A 21,123-nucleotide genomic window follows, 5' to 3' on the forward strand; every position below is an offset into this window, starting at 1 on the left:
CGCGAGAAATATTTTTAAATAAAAAATAAAAATAAAAGAATGAATAGAACAATAATTAAACATATTCATTTTATTTATTATGTGGATTTTTGGTCTACAAATTGTTATTGTCAGTTGTGATTTGTGAATTCATCATTATTAAGGTCTACGACAGTAATTTTTTGGACCCTTGTTTTGGCTTCGTACACAATAAATGAAACATATCCAACGTTAATTTTTTTCATATGATATGGTAGATTTTTTTATTTTTAAACTTAATATTTTTTGTAGAATTATGAAAAAGTAAAATATACCAACCTGTAAACAGCGTTGTTTGCTTGTTGTAGAAATTTAACAGGGGTCAAGGTTAGTAGACCAGTTTTTATTTTAATGTGGCGATGCATTGTAATAATATAGCTAATTTTGAATTTGAATGACGTCAGAATTCCAATGACGTCACTTTGCACCTCCTTACAATAACCACAAACTGGGTACATGACGTTTCCGTTTTAAGAATGCTGGAAAAAATCCAATGCAAAATTCCTATTGATTTTTTTATTCGAACATTACTGAAGCACCTGAATGTTTTTGAAGAAAATTCTGTAATTGAAAAATTGTACATTTTACGAAATATGGATTTCAAGTGAAATTACGGTAAGATATGCTATATTTATTGTGTACAAAGAAAGCCAAAACAAGGGAGCGAAAAGTGACTGTCGTCGACCTTAAAGTTATAACTTTAGTTTTCCCGTGAACTCAGCTGCTTTTGCAAGCTACATGTTTTTAATTGCAAAAACACTTGTTATTCTCTTATTGGTTGGATTTTTGGTCAACAAATTGTTATTGTCAGTTGTGATTTGTGAATTCATTATTATTAGCATAACCAGTGCCAGTGGGGTAACGGGAACATTTGTTTCTTGGGGGCGTTTTGTTAAAATATGGAATTATGCATTAGTTTTACCCATTTTTCACCCAATATGAAAATAAACATATATTGATGCATGTACCTTACAGCTTTCTTTAAATTAAAAAATGAAACCCGATGGAAATTTATGGGGAAGTACGTCTACACCACTCCCCTGAAAACATCTCTGAGAAGTAGCGGAAGTACAACGAACTATTTCTCAATGCGGCGGTACGTAGTCGTGCACCGGCTAGTTATGCAAATCAACATCCGGTCTTGAAATAGGCTACAAAATTGATTGATTAATTTATTTATTTTTCATAATTTGCGTGATTTAAAGGAGGGTAATAAATAAAATACCACACTCGTTTTCGCTAGATATCATTTTTACGAAAGTCGTGAACTTCCCAAACGTATCTGACCTCACTTTCGTTCGGTCAGATACGTTTGGGAAGTTCACTCGTTTCGTAAAAATGATATCTAGCGAAAACTCGTATAGTATTCTATGTATAAATACTCATAATAATTAATGGACACACTAGTAGGGTAAATTACTATATATATATATATATATATATATATATATATATATATATATATTTACACTGTGTTTTTGATCTTACTTTTATTTGTATATAATACAGTTAGTTACTATAAAAGAAAATTCAGGCCAGTATCTTTAAATATTTCACTAATGTAACATACAAGCACAATTATGCACAATTATACACAATTAACGGTTTGGGAGACGAGCACTAATTTATTTTTAAGGATAATTATCCGTTTCAACGCCACATATTCTCTTTCACTCTCTGGGCTGGACGTAGCTCAGTGGTACAGCGCTCGTCTCATGCGCAATCGATGCAGGATCGATTCCCATCGGTGGGCCCACTGGGCTATTTCCCGTTCCAGCCAACAATAAAGGCCGTGGTATGTACTATCCTGTCTGTGTGATGGTGCATATAAAAGATCCCTTGATGTTAATCGAAAAGAGTAGCCCATGAAGTGGCGAGAGTGGGTTTCCTCTTCCAATATCTGTGTTGTGCTTAACCATACATGTCCGACGCCATATAACCGTGAATAAAATGTGATAAGCGCGTCGTTAATTAAAACATTTCCTTCTTCTTTCACTCTTTTGTAAGTTAAATAAATATACAGAACTTCACATACGTTGTTTTTGCTTCCTATTTATTGCACGAGCTTATTTTGCGAAAGAATATATACCATGAGACCGCGTTCCTTCTTCTTTCACCCTCTTATCCAAATTTATCCAAATGTTTTACAGGTTTGTGGATTAACCCAACTTAATGCCCATTTCCACGCGTTATAACTTGAGACTGTCTTTAAATATGTATGTATGCTATCTATGCCCTCAAAAGACTGTTAGGTCAAATGTCGGAAATTAGCGTGCTTATACAAATCCATGGAGTTGAATGCTGCCATCTTTCACATTGCTATCGTCAGATATTGATATCACACCACTGTAATTTTATACCAAAGTACTTAATTATCAGATTTCTTTTTGTTGATCTGTAATGAATAAAAGATAAAAGGTTCATACTTGCTAAAAGACCACATTAACATAACTGTCATTAGAAACTAAGTAGCTATTAATAGTTTATTGTTATGGTCTAGCTGGAAAAAAAAATGAAAAAAAAGAAAGAATAAAAGACCAGTCGGACTTGAAGAAAAATGTGTTTACCGAAATCCAATCATCCGTCCTACAAACAGAAAAGCCGTCAATAAGTTCTTCTTTTCAATATATTATTATTGTTTCGATATTTTATATTAACATAATATGTTATTGGTGAAAAGAGTACATACATAGCATTTTATCTGGACGTGTAGAGGTTAATGTAGTAAAATAAATTTCGATATGTTATACTAAAATGCAGGCGAAAAATAGTACATGTGTAAAAACATACATAGCATTTTATCTGGACGAGAAGGGGTTAATGCAGTACCGTAAAACAAATTTTAAAGCTGACTTAACGTACCTGGAAAACAAGATTTCGGCTCATTCCGGGATACCAGACATTTTATTAGGCCTAGCTTGGAATTTTCTTTGTGACAAATAGCTGGTCATTTGGGTGTCATCTGGAAGTAGATCTGTCTAAAACTGTTGTGGTAGTCGTCACCTTAATTTGGCAGTCAACAAGCAGAATGACGTTGTTGTCGTTCTTGCTGTTGGTGATGGTCCTGTTGTCAAAAGGTAATTAATTATGTTTGTTGTTAACTGTTGCTGTGATTCATTGTTTACTCTGTGTGTGTGCGCGCGTATGTGTATGCGTGTGTGCGTTTGTGTGCGTGTGTGCGCGCGCGCGTTGTCTGCTTTTGTGTGTGTGTTGTTTGTGCATATCTGCGTGTGGGTGGTTTGTTTGTGTGCGTGTGTGCGCGTGTGTATGTGCGTGCGTGCATGTAGGTGTCTCGTGTGTGTCTGTGTGCGCGTGTGGGTGTGGGTGTATATAAATATGTTTGTGTGTGTTTGTGTATTGTGTGCTGAGTATGTGTGTATGTGTAAATGTATTTATCCATGCATCCATCCATGCATCCATCCATTCATCTACGCGGTACGTAGCCCAGTGAAGTTTGTTAGCGGGTTTCTTCTCTAAGGTTATATGTAAAATTACGAAACGTTTCACATCCAATAGCCGATAATTAATAAATCATTGTGTTCTAGTGGTGTCGTTAAATAAAACAAACTTTATCTGTATATCTATCTGTCTATATGTCCTTCATGAGAAAGTGGCCGTTATGGACAGGTGGCTGTTATATACAGGTAAATAAAACACATAAAATAATTTACTTTCAAAACTACTACTGAAGTGGAATACATAGAAGTATCAACAGTCGTACCAAAATATAAAATAGGAGAAAAAAACATAACAAATGTTTACTAAACACGTTTTGTTCAAAGTAACTTTATTATTCATCTTTTGAGAAATACATTTATCTTTGAATGGTTTCCACTGCATGTCATGTCATGTCATGGGGTTTTACGTGCACATTCAGAGCAAGCTGTTGTAGCGCACGCCTGTCTTGGGCACAAGAGCTGGCCTCGGCCGGCTCCTCCATCCAGGACAGGAAAGGTGGGAGGGGGAGGGACCGCCTGTACTGGCAGATGCAAGTGAGCACCAGCAGCCCGACCGTGGTCGGTAGGAGGCGGAGGGTAATGGTGCTATGGAATTTTGAATGAAGCGAGAATTATGCCAAAAGAGAAAAGGTGCGCAAGTTTGATTGAGGAATTTGGGCGCAATTTTGAACGGTCGGTCAAAAAGAAAGTTCCGGAGTTAGTATAGGTTTTGACATTAGTGAATCGAGAGTAGCTCGTTAATTAGACCTCTATGATGCTGTGGTGTCTCCCTAAAAAGGACCTGACCGCTTCTGGTCGTTGCATGACAACCCAGGGGAGACTCGTCCAATTGTGTAAACACCGGTAGGCAAGGCACTGTCGTTCCGGGGTTTTTCCAAATCTTCTTGTTGTTGCAGTTAATTTTTTCACTGCATTACGTTACCGATTTAAATAGCCTACGAGTCGCAAATGCTTGCACGTGTCAAATCAATATACATTAACAAACGTTTGCTAATGTGTAATGGCTAAAGAAACATCGTGCCAGACTGCCGCAAAATGGTTGTATTGTCTGACTAGCAGCAATCACATATTTTGGAACACACTACCTTTCAGTGTTGATGAGTTGGATGTATCTATAACTTCCGTGCTGGTCTTACTTCAAAGATCTACTAGATCGTGGTGAGCGAAAATGCTTTAATTTTTTTTTTTTTAAATAAAAAATTCGCTTAGAGCAGTGTTGTGTCAACCCACAATCACAACCCCAACCTCAATTTCAACTCCAACCCCCATCTGCAAAGGCGCCTGACTAATTTACTCTTTTCTTTTTTTCTTTTTAGTTGCTTGTACACCAAACCTGGCTCTATACAAAACTGGAAACCAAATTTCACTGTGGACTCCGATATTCGACATGAGCTTGGCACTCGATGGACGTCACGGAACATCTTTCGTCGCAGGGAACTGTATGGTAACCAACGAAATAAATACGACCAAGTGGGCTCAGGTCGACCTTGAGATGTCCTACTCTATACACACCGTCAGGATCCTAAACAGAGGCGATGGTTTGTTTTAGGCGCCGCGCCAACATTTAGGGTGTCGTTACTTCTTAATATAGTTATGTGGGCGAGACGTAGCCCAGTCGTAAAGCGCTCGCTTGATGCGCGGTCGGTTTGGGATCGATCCCCATCAGTGGGACCACGACTGGTACATCAAAGGCCGTGGTATATGCTATCATGCTTGTGGGATAGTGCATATAAAAGATCCCTTGCTGCTAATCAAAAAGAGTAGCCCATGAAGTGGCGACAGCGGGTTTTCCCCCTCAATATCTGTATGGTCCTTAACCATATGTCCGACGCCATATAACCGTAAACAAAATGTACTGAGTGGGTCATTAAATAAACAATTTTCTTCCTTAATATAGATCGGTTTAAGAAATAGTTCCTTATTTAAAACAAATATGACATGTCTTTTAAAATGGTTATTTGATGATTACAAGTAGGTTGAACTCAATAGTATTTACATAACCAATTGGTATAGTCCTCTTTCGAAAACAGTTCCTAAAAATAAGAAAAAGGTCTTGAATCCTTTTATAACTTTTTCATAAAGAACAATTTTGTTGTTGTTTATGATTACAAGTTTTTGTAGGTTGAATTCTGTTCTATTTAAATAACCTATTGATATAGTCCAATTGTGTCTCTGTGTATGTTATATATCTCTCTCTCTTTCTCTCTCTCTCTCTCTCTCTCTCTCTCTCTCTCTCTCTCTCTCTCTCTCTCTCTCTCTCTCTCTCTCTCTCTCTCTCTCTCTCTCTCTCTCTCCCCCCCTATATGTATGTGTGCTGTTACACTTTTTTATATTCTTTTATTCAATTTTTTACAGCCTTCTCCCAGAGACTAGCCAACTTTAGCGTATACGTTTATGAGGAAGACCCGATCGAATTTCCTATGGCAAACAAAAAGCTTTGTGCACATTATCCAGGAACTGTCGGCGCTGCTCAGTGGGCGGAGCTGTCATGTGAGAGTCACGTGACCGGAAGATACGTCAGAGTCAGCAAATTCAACCCAATCCGACAGGCTCTACTTCAGATCTGCGAGTTGGAGGTGTACGGAGAGAGAGCCAGAGGAAGCGGTAAGTACTACTTCGAGGTGTATGGAAGTCTAGCTAAAGACAGAGGTAACATTGCGTTAGAGGTGTATGAAGATAGAGCCAAACAGAGATGAAAGATTGCGTTAGAGGTGTACGGGAATAGAGCCAAAAGCGGTAAGATTAAGTTAGAGGTATATGGAGATATTGATTGTGCTAAAGGTGTACGGAGATAGAGCCAAAGAGAGGTATGATTGGGTTAGAGGTGTACGTATATAGAGCCAAAGAGGGAAGTATTAATGAGTTAGAGGTGTACGGATATAGAGCCAAAGAGAGGCAAGATTGAGTTAGAGGTGTACCGAGATATATGTCTAAAGCCAGAGGAAGCGCTGAGTACTATAGTTAGAAGTGTACAGAAACAGAGCCAAAGTGATAGATAAGATTAAATTATCGAAGCTATCGAAGCTTCCATAAAAAGGAAGCTCTTTAACTCAACCATATGCATGGGGCCTACAATCTACGTGGTCGATCCCGCTTACGTGCATGAAACAGTGGGCAGACCTGGCACTGGCTAGTATGTATTGATGTATGAATATCTATATATTGTATGTATGTCGAGGTTGACTGTTACATACATAGATATTAACGCACTGGCGCAGGGGATAATTAAATTCTTTCTGGCCTCACAAATTGTCCCATGCCGTTGCTGGGACTCGAACCTGTGGCACCGATTCGCCCGCAAATTGCAAGACTAACCACGATACGTTCTGAGCTATCGAAGCTTCCATAAAAAGGAAGCTCTTTAACGCAGCCATATGCATGGGGCCTACAATCTACGCGGTCGATCCCGCTTACGTGCATGAAACAGTGGGCAGACCTGGCACTGGCTAGAATGTATTGATGTATGAATATCTATGTATGTATGTATGTATGTATGTGTGTATGTATATATGTATGTTTGTATATATGTATGTATGTATGTATGTATGTATGTATGTACATATGTATGTATGTGTATATATATATACAGTTGAATCACGTTGGCTCGAACCCTGTCCGTTCTCGAGAAAGCGTTCGACCCATCGGATAGTTAGACCGAACCATTCGGTGAACATCGGACATTTCCGTAACATCCGTTAGAAATTGATGTACATACAAATTATGTAATACATGTAAGTGCGCTGAAATAAAATAAATAAATGGCAAATTCGTAATATGTATTTACATGAATTTATTACTAAACAATTTGAATATTTCAACAACAAAAAAATCCAGCACTGTCCACTGTTGAGAAACATAGTCGTGTTCGAAGTAACGCTTTATGCTGAGGCCCGTTTGTGCACTAATTGGTATCACGGTTCATCTCACAGTTACCGTCATACCCCCCCCCCCCCTCCCCTCCCCCCCCCCCCCCCCCCCACTCCCGAGTCAGGCCATCGGACTCTGAATGGGCGTGTTCGAAACCCCATTGGTATATGAACACGTTAAACTAGTTATCTATCTATCTACCGTCACACTAGCTGTACTTGTAAGATCATTACCAATAGCCGTTTAACAAACAACATGACAGGTGTGGTAACGAAAGAATTGCATGGCTATTGTTACGATTCCCCGATTCATCTATAGTTCGTTCCGCCGAAATAAGTAATCTGAAGGTTGTAGGCTAATAACCAACTGCGCAAGCGCAGCAATTGTTGGTCCTGTTAGGTGGTTTATCATTTGATATTTCATGGATCACCACCAGTTCGAGGGAAATATAGCTATTAACACAGATGGAACCGATAATATAGTTTGAGCGAAGGCTTATAGTCGACCCCGGACGTGTTCGACCCATCAGCAGTTAATATAAGGGTTTACCGAACAAAAACCTCGGGACTTCGTTTTTGGTTCGAGCGTTGCGGTGTGTAGGATCCTTCCGGGGTCGAGCTAACGAGATTCTTCTAATATATATATATATATATATATATATATATATATATATATATATATATATATATATATATATATATATTCAAACCATCTCGTCCCAACAAATTGTGCACATTAACGGCCTTAACGTGGCCACAAACATGGACATATAGATCGGAGTTTAAAGTTTAAGACCTTCGTTAAACATGTTATGTCCAATTCTCTCTTCTTTCTCTCATTTATTTTTGGACTTTTCTTCTAAAATGCTCCAAATTATATAAATATTCGACCGAACAGTCAATTACTTTTTAATTTTTGGCTAGTCAACTTTTTAATTAATTAATTAATTAATATATTATAGAAATAAGCAGAATTTACTAGTCCACCGGACAAATACGTCTAGAAATCTACTTGTCCACCAATATTTTCACTTGTCCAAATAAATGGTTTATTTTATTCAAGTATCAGGATGATGTTTGTGATTGCTAAAAGTGGAACTGCACTGAACAGTTTTACTTGTCCAGTGGACAACCACTCAGGCACATTTTTCTTGTCCGAATAGATTTTCACATGTCGGGAAAAACGGACTAATGCTTATTTCGAACACTGATACATACATGTATATATATTTCACTTGTTGCTATTCCAAAATTATGTCCATTTCCAATTGCCACTTGCCCTCCCCCCAATTCTGTCCCGGACCCAGTCACTGGCTAAGTCAGAGACGTGCTTGAACCTTAATTGGATATAGGCATGTTAATATGTTATCCAGTCCAATACAGTGGCAGTAGTAGTAATAATATAAGTAGTAGTAGTAGAAGTAGTAGTAGTAGTAGTGGTAGTAGTAGTAGTAGTCGTAGTAGAAGTAGTAATATTCCACTGTGCTCTTCTATTTACAGCTGTTCAATTCAGACGTTCACCCAACTCGAGGATATCGAACCCAGTGTTATCAGAACACTCAGTAGTAATATTCCACTGTTCTCTTCTATTTACAGCTGTTCAATTCAGACGTTCACCCAACTCGAGGATATCGAACCAAGTGTTATCAGAACACTCAGTAGTAATATTCCACTGTTCTCTTCTGTTTACAGCTGTTCAATTCAGACGTTCACCCAACTCGAGGATATCGAACCCAGTGTTATCAGAACACTCAGTAGTAATATTCCACTGTTCTCTTCTGTTTACAGCTGTTCAATTCAGACGTTCACCCAACTCGAGGATATCGAACCAAGTGTTATCAGAACACTCAGTAGTAATATTCCACTGTTCTCTTCTATTTACAGCTGTTCAATTCAGACGTTCACCCAACTCGAGGATATCGAACCCAGTGTTATCAGAACACTCAGTAGTAATATTCCACTGTTCTCTTCTGTTTACAGCTGTTCAATTCAGACGTTCACCCAACTCGAGGATATCGAACCCAGTGTTATCAGAACACTCAGTAGTAATATTCCACTGTGCTCTTCTATTTACAGCTGTTCAATTCAGACGTTCACCCAACTCGAGGATATCGAACCCAGTGTTATCAGAACACTCAGTAGTAATATTCCACTGTGCTCTTCTGTTTTCAGCTGTTCAATTCAGACGTTCACCCAACTCGAGGATATCGAACCCAGTGTTATCAGAACACTCAGTAGTAATATTCCACTGTTCTCTTCTATTTACAGCTGTTCAATTCAGACGTTCACCCAACTCGAGGATATCGAACCCAGTGTTATCAGAACACTCAGTAGTAATATTCCACTGTGCTCTTCTGTTTCCAGCTGTTCAATTCAGACGTTCACCCAACTCGAGGATATCGAACCCAGTGTTATCAGAACACTCAGTAGTAATATTCCACTGTTCTCTTCTATTTACAGCTGTTCAATCCATACGTTCACCCAACTCAAGGATATCGAACCCAGTGTTATCAGAACACTCAGTAGTAATATTCCACTGTTCTCTTCTATTTACAGCTGTTCAATCCATACGTTCACCCAACTCAAGGATATCGAACCCAGTGTTATCAGAACACTCAGTAGTAATATTCCACTGTGCTCTTCTGTTTACAGCTGTTCAATTCAGACGTTCACCCAACTCGAGGATATCGAACCCAGTGTTATCAGAACACTCAGTAGTAATATTCCACTGTTCTCTTCTATTTACAGCTGTTCAATCCATACGTTCACCCAACTCAAGGATATCGAACCCAGTGTTATCAGAACACTCAGTAGTAATATTCCACTGTTCTCTTCTATTTACAGCTGTTCAATCCATACGTTCACCCAACTCAAGGATATCGAACCCAGTGTTATCAGAACACTCAGTAGTAATATTCCACTGTTCTCTTCTATTTACAGCTGTTCAATCCATACGTTCACCCAACTCAAGGATATCGAACCCAGTGTTATCAGAACACTCAGTAGTAATATTCCACTGTTCTCTTCTATTTACAGCTGTTCAATTCAGACGTTCACCCAACTCGAGGATATCGAACCCAGTGTTATCAGAACAGTCAGTAGTAATATTCCACTGTGCTCTTCTATTTACAGCTGTTCAATTCAGACGTTCACCCAACTCAAGGATATCGAACCCAGTGTTATCAGAACACTCAGTAGTAATATTCCACTGTTCTCTTCTATTTACAGCTGTTCAATTCAGACGTTCACCCAACTCGAGGATATCGAACCCAGTGTTATCAGAACACTCAGTAGTAATATTCCACTGTGTTCTTCTATTTACAGGTGTTCAATTCAGACGTTCACCCAACTCGAGGATATCGAACCCAGTGTTATCAGAACACTCAGTAGTAATATTCCACTGTTCTCTTCTATTTACAGCTGTTCAATTCAGACGTTCACCCAACTCGAGGATATCGAACCCAGTGTTATCAGAACACTCAATAGTAATATTCCACTGTGCTCTTCTATTTACAGCTGTTCAATTCAGACGTTCACCCAACTCGAGGATATCGAACCCAGTGTTATCAGAACACTCAGTAGTAATATTCCACTGTTCTCTTCTATTTACAGGTGTTCAATTCAGACGTTCACCCAACTCGAGGATATCGAACCCAGTGTTATCAGAACACTCAGTAGTAATATTCCACTGTTCTCTTCTGTTTACAGCTGTTCAATTCAGACGTTCACCCAACTCGAGGATATCGAACCCAGTGTTATCAGAACACTCAGTAGTAATATTCCACTGTGTTCTTCTATTTACAGGTGTTCAATTCAGACGTTCACCCAACTCGAGGATATCGAACCCAGTGTTATCAGAACACTCAGTAGTAATATTCCACTGTTCTCTTCTATTTACAGCTGTTCAATTCAGACGTTCACCCCACTCGAGGATATCGAACCCAGTGTTATCAGAACACTCAGTAGTAATATTCCACTGTGCTCTTCTATTTACAGCTGTTCAATTCAGACGTTCACCCAACTCGAGGATATCGAACCCAGTGTTATCAGAACACTCAGTAGTAATATTCCACTGTTCTCTTCTATTTACAGCTGTTCAATTCAGACGTTCACCCAACTCGAGGATATCGAACCCAGTGTTATCAGAACACTCAGTAGCCACATCGATGAGATGTCTGCGCTTATGTTACGCTGAATCACTCTGCTATGGCGCCAACTTCAAACAGTCCACTGGTAGCTCCAATTGTCAACTGGTTTCTAACGATCTGACCAATCCGATTGAAGAAGACGGAACTGGTTGGGACGCGTATGTGGTCGATTCGGCAGGATCGCGAAACGGCCCAAAATGTTTGGGGTAGACTTAAGCATGGTCAGCCGATTACTGAATATAAATACTTATAATATATGTTCTCAGTGGCATATGTTGTTAATGCCAACGAGAACCCTTTCTATTAGCAATCTTCATTTGTAGTTGGGAAATTTAACATCGATTTCAGTGGCGGTTGGCTTCTGTATAGTGGGACATAAACTGTTGTCAGACCCTAGGGTTCAATATAAGAGCCATTTTTATAATTGAAATTCGATACTACTTGCTACTAGTACGTTCGACAATCGAAGGAAAGAAGGAAGCAATTGTTTTTATTTAACAACACACTCAACACATTTTATTTACGGTTATATGGCGTCGAACATGTGGTTAAGGACCACACAAATATTGCGAGAGGAAACCCGCTGTCGCCACTTCATGGGCTACTCTTTTCGATTAGCAGCAAGGGATCTTTTATATGCATCATCCCACAGACAGGATAGCACATACCACAGCCTTTGATATAACAGTCGTGGTCCACTGGCTGGAACGAGAAATCGCCCAATGGGCCCATGGACGGTCGACGATCGAATGACTGATATGGGGAAACCCACCTTTATATACCTATCGACGGTTGAAATCACACACGTTGAAACATGTCCAGACCTGTTAAGACATGTACGAAGCCGCAGACCATTTATTTATCAATAAACGGTGACGCCACAGGAGCGTTTTTATAGGTTGATACTGTGTTGGCTGAACCGCATTCGCAAGACAAGTCCTAATCTAGTGTTTGCACATATTGCGTTATATAATAAATCACGATGTGTTTGGGTATCAATATATTGTCTTACTATACTAGACACTATATACTCTATTCAAGACGACTGGCCTCGGTGGCGTCGTGGCAGGCCATCGGTCTACAGGCTGGTAGGTACTGGGTTCGGATCCCTGTCGAAGCATGGGATTTTGAATTCAGATACCGACTCCAAACCCTGAGTGAGTGCTCCGCAAGGCTCAATGGGTAGGTGTAAACCACTTGCACCGATCAATGATCCATAACTGGTTCAACAAAGGCCATGGTTTGTGCTATCCTGCCTGTGGGAAGCGCAAATAAAGATCCCTTGCTGCTAATCGGAAGAGTAGCCCATGTAGTGGCGACAGCGGGTTTCCTCTCAAAATCTGTGTGGGCCTTTGCCATATGTCTGACGCCATATAACCGTAAATAAAATGTGTTGAGTGCGTCGTTAAATAATAAAACACTTCTTTCTTTCTTTCTATTCAAGACGAGGATGGGTCCATACCACAAGGGGATAACAAAGACAACAGAAGGGAGGTTTTATTTTTAGCTTGGGGAAACCCAGTCTATTTTTAGCGCCATTCATTTTTCCTTTGTTAATCCAATGGGCGAAAATGCGCTAGAAACGGTAGTTTTGCCACTACTGACGGCCTTGTTACGTTACTTTAATGGGCCCCCTTTATTACAAAATCTTAGATCGGCACCTGATGAAATAGACTTAAAGAATGGAGACTCGGGTTGATCCCCGTCGGTGGGCTCATTTTGCAAATTTTCTGTCTAGTCAGTGCACCATGACTGGTAAATGAAAGGTCGTTATATATGCTACCCTGTCTGTTTGATGGTGCATATAAAATGCATGAATGAATGAATTAATGAATGTTTAACGACACCCCAGCACGAAAAATACATCGGCTATTGGGTGTCAAACTATGGTAATGCAAACAAATAAAGTGATGATCAACATCAATACAAAAATTCAAGATTTAAAGAAAAACACAGTGTAAAGAACTGTGTAAAAATACAAATATTGCAGATAGATACTGACTTTTATTCAAAATTTTAATTGTATCCTGAAGAAAACAAGGGGATTTGTGCTGTATTGGCCATTCTCAAAGAGAATGTTATACCCCTGCACCACGGTGAGGTTATAACACGCGCAGGGGTGGTGCATACAAAAATCGCTTGCTACTAAAGACAAATCATATATCCGTAAATAAAATGTGTTGAGTGCGTCGTTAAATAAAACATTTCCTTTCTTTCTTCCTTCCTTCCTTCATTACTTCCTTCCTTCCTTCCTTATTGTAAGGTAGTGATATCAGGGCCCCAACCCTGACACTACCCAATGTTTTCTGGGGTTAAACTTTATTTGAATTTTTTTTAAATAAAAACGTGACGTAACTGACAGCCATTCTTGTATTGGCGTTCACTCGGTTGAAGATACTGACTTTAGTTGTTGTTGTTGTTGTTGTTGTTGTTGTTGTTGTTGTGGTTGTGGTTGTGGTTGTTGTTGTTATTGTTATTGTTGTTGTTACCAATACCAAACATCTGTATTTGAATGTGGAAATAAATATTGTTGAAAACCCAAGAAGGAATTTGTAACTATATATATTTCCCCGATAGTCTTTAAAACGAGATCATATACAGCCATCCTATGCATACACTATATATTTAAAGTGGCCGCTATATAAACAGTTGGTTGTTATATAAACAGAGAGACTAGATGTAATCCGTGCTAGACGGACGATATATACCACCAAATCACATCTCATAGACGATAATAGTAACATGTGGCTAAAACTCATACCTGCAGCGTATCAATTGGCATATACACAACGGATATAAATACTACCACCCATCATCCTTAAAGTGAATCAGAAAAAATTAGGGGTGAAGATGCTCATTTCAGAAATAACGGGTAGCGTCTATGTCTACCCTAATTCCTCACAAAATTTGAGTACGTTTTTTTACAGGTACCCCATACTTGTTTCAAGCACAAGGCTACTTGACACAGTGGTACTACTAAATGAAATAAAATTGAATACATTTGTTTTGCCAAGATGAAACTCTTTTTTGTTACAACCAACACACTCACATTTGTCATCAATATCAGGACCAATCCGGTGCACCTCGGACTTTGACCAAGCCGAAAGTTATTTGGTTTAGTGCTACCTATACGTCCGCCGTATACGTAGCCACTTCTGTGATAAGTAACAAATATGGCACTTTCGATTACGGTTGAATTAATGAAATGCATCGCGGAAGAAGCAAGCAGGCAAATGGGGAGGGGGGGGGGGGGGGGGGGCTGACTGAGATCGAGACCGCAAAGCAAAGTTTCTAAGGAGTTCCCCCGTACAATTTTGAAAAATAGATGTCCTGAAATGCATTTACATGTATTTTACAACCAAAATTCATCTGTGCCTTAAGATTTACTATCAATACTATTGTTTTATTCAGAATTATTCCAAGATGTTCCGAAAAATCGGTAACTAATTTATTATTTAACTAATTGGCACTTCTTCGCAAAGAAGATTTTAAGATTGCTTTGTGGAACGGCTGTAAAGTTTACGTGTGCAGCCGTAAATCTGACCGTACGTCACTGCATTTAAGCATTGCAAGACATAACCGGGCTTGTTTAAAGCGCGCGCACACACACATGCACATTCACAGACACACACATACACACACACACACACAGACACAAGCAGACACCCACGCACACACGCTTTTACACAGACACACACACGCACACACATTCACATATACACATTCCCATATACACACACTGACACACATACAGACACATACACAGACACACTCACTCATAGACACACACACATTCACGTACACACATACACACATTCACACACACACACACACACAACTACAAAGAGACACATTCACATACACACAGACATGCACACACACATACATACACACACACACACGCACAGAGAGAGAGATAGAGATACACACATACATACACACAAACAGACACTGACACACACATTTACATTGTGACAGAGAGAGAGAGAGAGAGAGAGAGAGAGAGAGAGAGAGAGAGACATACATACATAAACATAGACAGACACACACACACACACACACACACACACACACACACACACAGACAGACAGACTGAGACAGAGACACACTGACAGACAAATATACAGACAGAGAACAAGAGAGACATCGAGCAAAACAGAGAAAAAAGATGAAGAAATAAAGAACGAGAAAGAAAGAAAGAAAGAAAGGAGGAAGAGGAAAGGAATATGTATTTAACACCTCAGCACCTATCAAACATCGGCTATATTTATTAGCGTAAAATAGGTGGTTATTTTAACACTTGGTCAAGAGTGAGAGACGAAACTCTACTTACACTGAAAAAGCGACAAAGTATTTTTGTATGCACTTTCCTATAGACGGAACAGTACATACCACGGCGTCGATGTACCAGTCGCGGAGCACTGTTTGGGATGGAAAGGGGAACCGAAGTCATCGATTTCACGACCAATTACACCTTGACGTGAGCGCTCTATCACAAAGCTAAATGAATATTAATTAAACGCCTAAAATAAAAGTAACACAGTGTCTTATATATATATATCATTGTTTGAGAACACGGCAGTTAATATTCAGAACTCTTTTTTTTTCTCCCACTACAAGATCGATAAAGAAAAAACCCGTGTCGAAAACAATACTCGTTTACATGTTTGCACTTTTGTCCTCGGGCGCACAATACAAATTCAATCATTAAAGGGATATTCCTGAGTTTTCTGCATTGTTAGATGTTTCCGACTAATAAAATATTTCTACAATTAAACTTACATATTAAATATATTTTCTTGTTTAGAATATCAGTGTCTGTATATTCAATGTGTTTCTGGTCTTCTTAATATTTGTAAGAAGCTCAAATTGGATTTTGTATTCAAATAATGTCGTACGTACGAAAACATATATTTTAGGAAATAAAATCAATTTTAACCTAATACAAATATTAGAACGATCAGAAACACGTTTAACATACAGACACTAATATTTTATGCAGAAAAATATATTTGATATGTAATTACAATCGTTAAAAAGTCTCTGTTAGTCGATAACATCTTAAACACTGCAGCAAACCCAGGAATGTCCCTTTAAAGACTGCACAAACGTATTTAAAGACGCAATGTCGCCTTTTTTAGTTTAGTTTATTGTCGTTGTTAAGGTTTCGCGACTAACAGAGCCTTTGTAACTATTAAAATGGCATTAAATATCTGTGTCTGTATATATACTCTGTGTTTTTTATATTACTAGTATTTGTATATGATACAGTTAGTTACTATAAAAGAAAATCAGTATCTTTAAATATTTCACTAATGTAACATACAAGCAAAATTATGCAGTAGTGTTATGCAGGCGGATGGTCGAACAATTTGTCCGAGGGTCCAGACTCCAAGTGAAAGTTCGGCATCTTAGAAGTAAACCCGTCAATGCATCATCCAGTTGGTTAATTTTTCACGAATGTCTTTAAATGCAAATTGACGAAACGTAGTCAAGTGGTAAAGCGTTCGCTTGATACGCGATCGGTCTACGATCGATCCCAGTCGGTGGGACCATTGGACTATTTCTCTTTCCAGTCAATGCACCACGACTGGTATATCAAATACCGTGGTATGTGCTGTCATGTCTGTAGGGGGGTGTATATAAAAGATACCTTGCTACTAATGGAAAAATGTAGCGGGTTTCCTCTCTGAGACTATGTCAGATCTAGAATTACCAAATGTTTTACCTCTAATAGTGTTCTAGTGGTGTTGTTAAACAACAAAAAACAAAAACCTTTAAATGAAATTGTGACTCGCAAATAAGACAAACCCCAGGATCCGCGGTCAGTTCATGACTGCAAGCGTTCGCGGTCAATTTCGGACTGTTTCTAGCCTATTCCTATCCTATAACATCATACATAACATACAACGGAAACGGAAGAAAATAAAATCAGATGATTTTGGTGTAAATACTCATTGCTTAAAATATACCGATGGTAAGGTTTTAGGATGACAGACCCCAGTTTTTCACCATTTGACATTAGACATTTTTTTCAGATTATCCATTTCTTTACATCCAGAGTGTTTCTGGTCACCCTGGTGTTTCTAATGCAATGCACTTTTCATATTTTCAAAAAACGCACGTACCTCTGAGAAGTAACGGTTTCGGAGACGAGCACTAATTTATTTTTAAGGGTAATTCTCCGTTTCAACGCCACATATTCTCTTTCACTCTCTGGGTGGAACGTAGCTCAGTGGTACAGCGCTCGCCTGATGCACGATCGATCCAGGATCGATTCCCATCGGTGGGCCCATTGGGCTATTTCTCATTCCAGCCAGTGCTCCACAGTTCGTGTAACAAAGGCGGTGGTATGTACTATCCTGTCTGTGGGATGGTGCATATAAAAGATCCCTTGCTGTTAGAGTAGCCCATGAAGTGGCGATAGCGGGTTTCCTCTCTCAACATCTGTATGGTCCTTAACCATATGTCCGACGCCATATAACCGTAAATAAAATGTGATAAGTGCGTCATTAAATAAAACATCTCCTTCTTTTTTCACCCTCTTGTAACTTTATCCAAATGCGTTACATGTTTGTAGATTAACCCAACTTAATGTTCATTTCCACGCGTTAAAACTTGATACTGTGTCTTTAAATATGTATTTATGTATGCTATATACGCCTTCAAAAGACTGTCAGGTCAAAAGTCGGAAATTAGCCTGCTTATATAAAACCACACACAAACTATTAGTACTAGAGTACACAGCGTTTAAAGGGGCATACTCTAGTTTTTAAACACTTAGGCATATTTTGTTTTACTATTATAGCCTTTTTGATAAGTGAATCATACTTCACTTATGTGAGGGATTCAACTAAAAGACCCAGCATAATCTTTTATAATACTAAAATGCATAAACACCACTAAGGCGTCCGAGGTTTATCTCTCTTTATTTAGACTTAAGGTACTTTGGAAATTCCTCCAAGACACTAGGGACATTAAAATATGGTAAACACTGTCACTGGGGCTATCTTAAGGAGCCCAGGACAGTAATTGTCTGCCAGTATTGGTCAGGTGTGTGTGTGAGATGTTATCAGTGTGACTGGGGTGAAAGATAGTTCAGAGAGAGAGAGAGAGAGAGAGAGAGAGAGAGAGAGAGAGAGAGAGAGAGAGAGAGAGAGAGAGAGAGAGAGAGAGAGAGAGAGAGAGAATGTTTGGCAAGAGAGAAAGACGTTTGGGGCTAACTCTCCATATCATATACATTGTGTTATCATCCTGGATCAAAGAATATAATTGAGATCGAACTTGTGTAGTTTTTGTGTGAGGGTGCTTTATGCACTCGGCCACTTAGATTTTATGCTTTAGATTAACAATTTCCATACATTCGAAGTGTTTGTGGTCATGCTGGTGTTTTTAATATCACAAAATGCATTTCTCATATTTTTAAAAACGCACGTGCGTCTGAGAACTAACAGTTATGGGATCAAGTTTTAGTCTATTTTTAGAGGGTATTTCACCATTTCAAAGTTGCAGATTCATGTTTCACTTAATTGTAACGTTATCCAAATGTGTTACAGGTTTGTAGATTAACTAAACTTAGTGTGATGTTCACGGGTTGAAACTAGCGTCTGTCTCTTTAATGATGCCATCTTTCACAGATGTCGTATTGCTATTGTCAGACATTGATTTTCACACCACTGTAATTTTATACCAAAGTACTTAATTATCAGATTTCTTTGTTGATCTGTAATGAATAAAAGATAAAAGGTTCATACTTTCTAAAAGACCACATTAACATAACTGTCATTAGAAACTAAGTAGCTATTAATAGTTAATTTTTTATGGTCTAGCTGAAAAACAATATGAAAAAAAGAAAAGAAAAAAAAAGACCAGTCGGGGTTGAAGAAAAATGTTTTTACGGAAACCCAATCATCCGTCCTACAAACAGAGAGGCCGTTAATAAGTTCTTCTGTTTTTTCAATATATTATTATTATTTCCATATTTTGTATTAACATAATATGTTATTGGTGAGGTGATTAGAGTGTCGTCTGGAAGTGGATCTGTCCAGAGCTGCTGTGGTAGTCGTCACCTTAATTTGGCAGTCAACAAGTAGAATGATGTTGTTGTCGTTCCTGCTGTTGGTGATGGTCCTGTTGTCAAAAGGTAATTAATTATGTTTGTTTTTAACTGTTGCTGTGATTCATTATTTTCCTCTCTCTCTCTCTCTCTCTCTCTCTCTCTCTCTCTCTCTCTCTCTCTCTCTCTCTCTCTCTCTCTCTTCTCTCTCTCTCTCTCTCTCTCCGTCTCCATCTCTCTCTCTCTCTCTCTCTCTCTCCTCTCTCCCCTCCTCCTCTCTCCGTTTTTCTCTCGTCCTCTCCCTCCCCTCTGTCTCTCTCTCATCTCTCTCTCTCCCTCTCTGACTCTTGTCTTCTCGGACTTCTCTCCATCTCTATCTCCTCTCTCCTGTCTCTGAGTGTTTGAGAGAGAGAGGAGAGAGAGAGAGAGAGAGAGAGAGAGAGGGAATGTGTGTGCGTGTGTGTGTGCGCGCGCGTGTTGTATGCGAGTGTGTATGTGTCTTTGTGTGTGTGCGTATGTGCGTGCGTGCATGCGCGTGTTTGTCTCTGGTGTGTGTGTGTGTGTGTTGTGTATTTTTATAAATATGTTTGTGTGTGTTTGTGTATTGTGTGCTGTGTATGTGTATATGTATAAATGTATCCAGCCATGCATCCATCCATCCATCCATCCTTCCATCCATCCATCCATCCATCTATCTGCGCGGTACATAGCCCAGTGATAAAGCGCTCGCGTGATATGCGGTAGGTCTAAGATCAATCCTCGTCAGTGGACCCATTGGGTTAATTCTCCTTCCACGACTGGTATATCAAAGGCCGTGGTATGTGGTATGTCCTGTCTGTAGGATGGTGCATATAAAAGATCCTTTTCTATTAATGGAAAAATGTAGCGGGTTTCCTAAGATTATATGTCAAATTACCAAATGTTTCACATCCAATAGCCGATAATTAATAAATCAATGTGCTCTAGTCGTGTGTGTGTGTGTGTGTGTAGCGCCGTGACCTTATTTATTATTTTATTTATCTTATTTTATTTATTTATTTTATTATATTTCTTTCTTTCTTTCTTTTATTTACTTTTCACTATCACTTATATCAGTCACATACAACTTCATTTGAAATATCTGGTATTTACGAAGGTTATTATTTTTATTATTATTATTATTATTTACATATATTTATTTATTTATTTATTTATTTATTATTCAATTTATTTTCTTTGTTTGTTTGATTCTTTCTTTATTTTCACTTCATTATATTAGTCCTATACGACAACTTCGTATGAAATATCTGGTATTCACGAAGTTTTAAAACTATTTATTTATTTATTAGGCCCTATTTCTTCTTTTTCATTCACCGTTTTAATTATTTCGGCTTAAATTCAGATTTGGTCTGTTTACTTTGTTGATTGTCCGTCGTCCAAGGCAGGTACTTAATATGCTTGTTTGCTGACCCTTAACTTAAAAAGTCTTAAAAATCAAACTTTATTATTAAAGGGACACGCCCTAGTTACGGCTAGTTGGTAACCATTACGGCGTTGTTTTTCGCTATTAAACCCATGTTTTTTCACAAATAAAATT

The 21,123-nt window shown here is 38.6% G+C and overlaps 1 protein-coding gene across 1 annotated transcript; it reads left to right on the forward strand.

Moving 5' to 3' along the window:
• The first annotated feature begins 5,848 nt into the window (after positions 1 to 5,848).
• On the forward strand, positions 5,849 to 12,023 carry LOC121392704. The gene is made up of 2 exons (XM_041523807.1): positions 5,849 to 6,080; positions 11,435 to 12,023. The coding sequence occupies exons 1-2, from the start codon at positions 5,897 to 5,899 to the stop codon at positions 11,698 to 11,700; spliced, it is 450 nt and encodes a 149-aa protein (XP_041379741.1). The 5' UTR covers positions 5,849 to 5,896; the 3' UTR covers positions 11,701 to 12,023.
• The last annotated feature ends 9,100 nt before the right edge of the window (positions 12,024 to 21,123 follow it).

Source organism: Gigantopelta aegis, unplaced genomic scaffold, assembly GCF_016097555.1.
Source record: "Gigantopelta aegis isolate Gae_Host unplaced genomic scaffold, Gae_host_genome ctg4327_pilon_pilon:::debris, whole genome shotgun sequence".
In the NCBI taxonomy this organism is placed as follows: domain Eukaryota; kingdom Metazoa; phylum Mollusca; class Gastropoda; order Neomphalida; family Peltospiridae; genus Gigantopelta; species Gigantopelta aegis.

Excerpts from the sequence above, each read along its gene's own strand:
- LOC121392704 (XM_041523807.1), top strand. The coding sequence starts at position 5,897 with ATGGCAAACAAAAAGCTTTGTGCACATTATCCAGGAACTGTCGGCGCT. Across the intron at positions 6,081-11,434 it reads AGAGAGAGCCAGAGGAAGCG|CTGTTCAATTCAGACGTTCA; the intron begins GTAAGTACTACT and ends TTCTATTTACAG.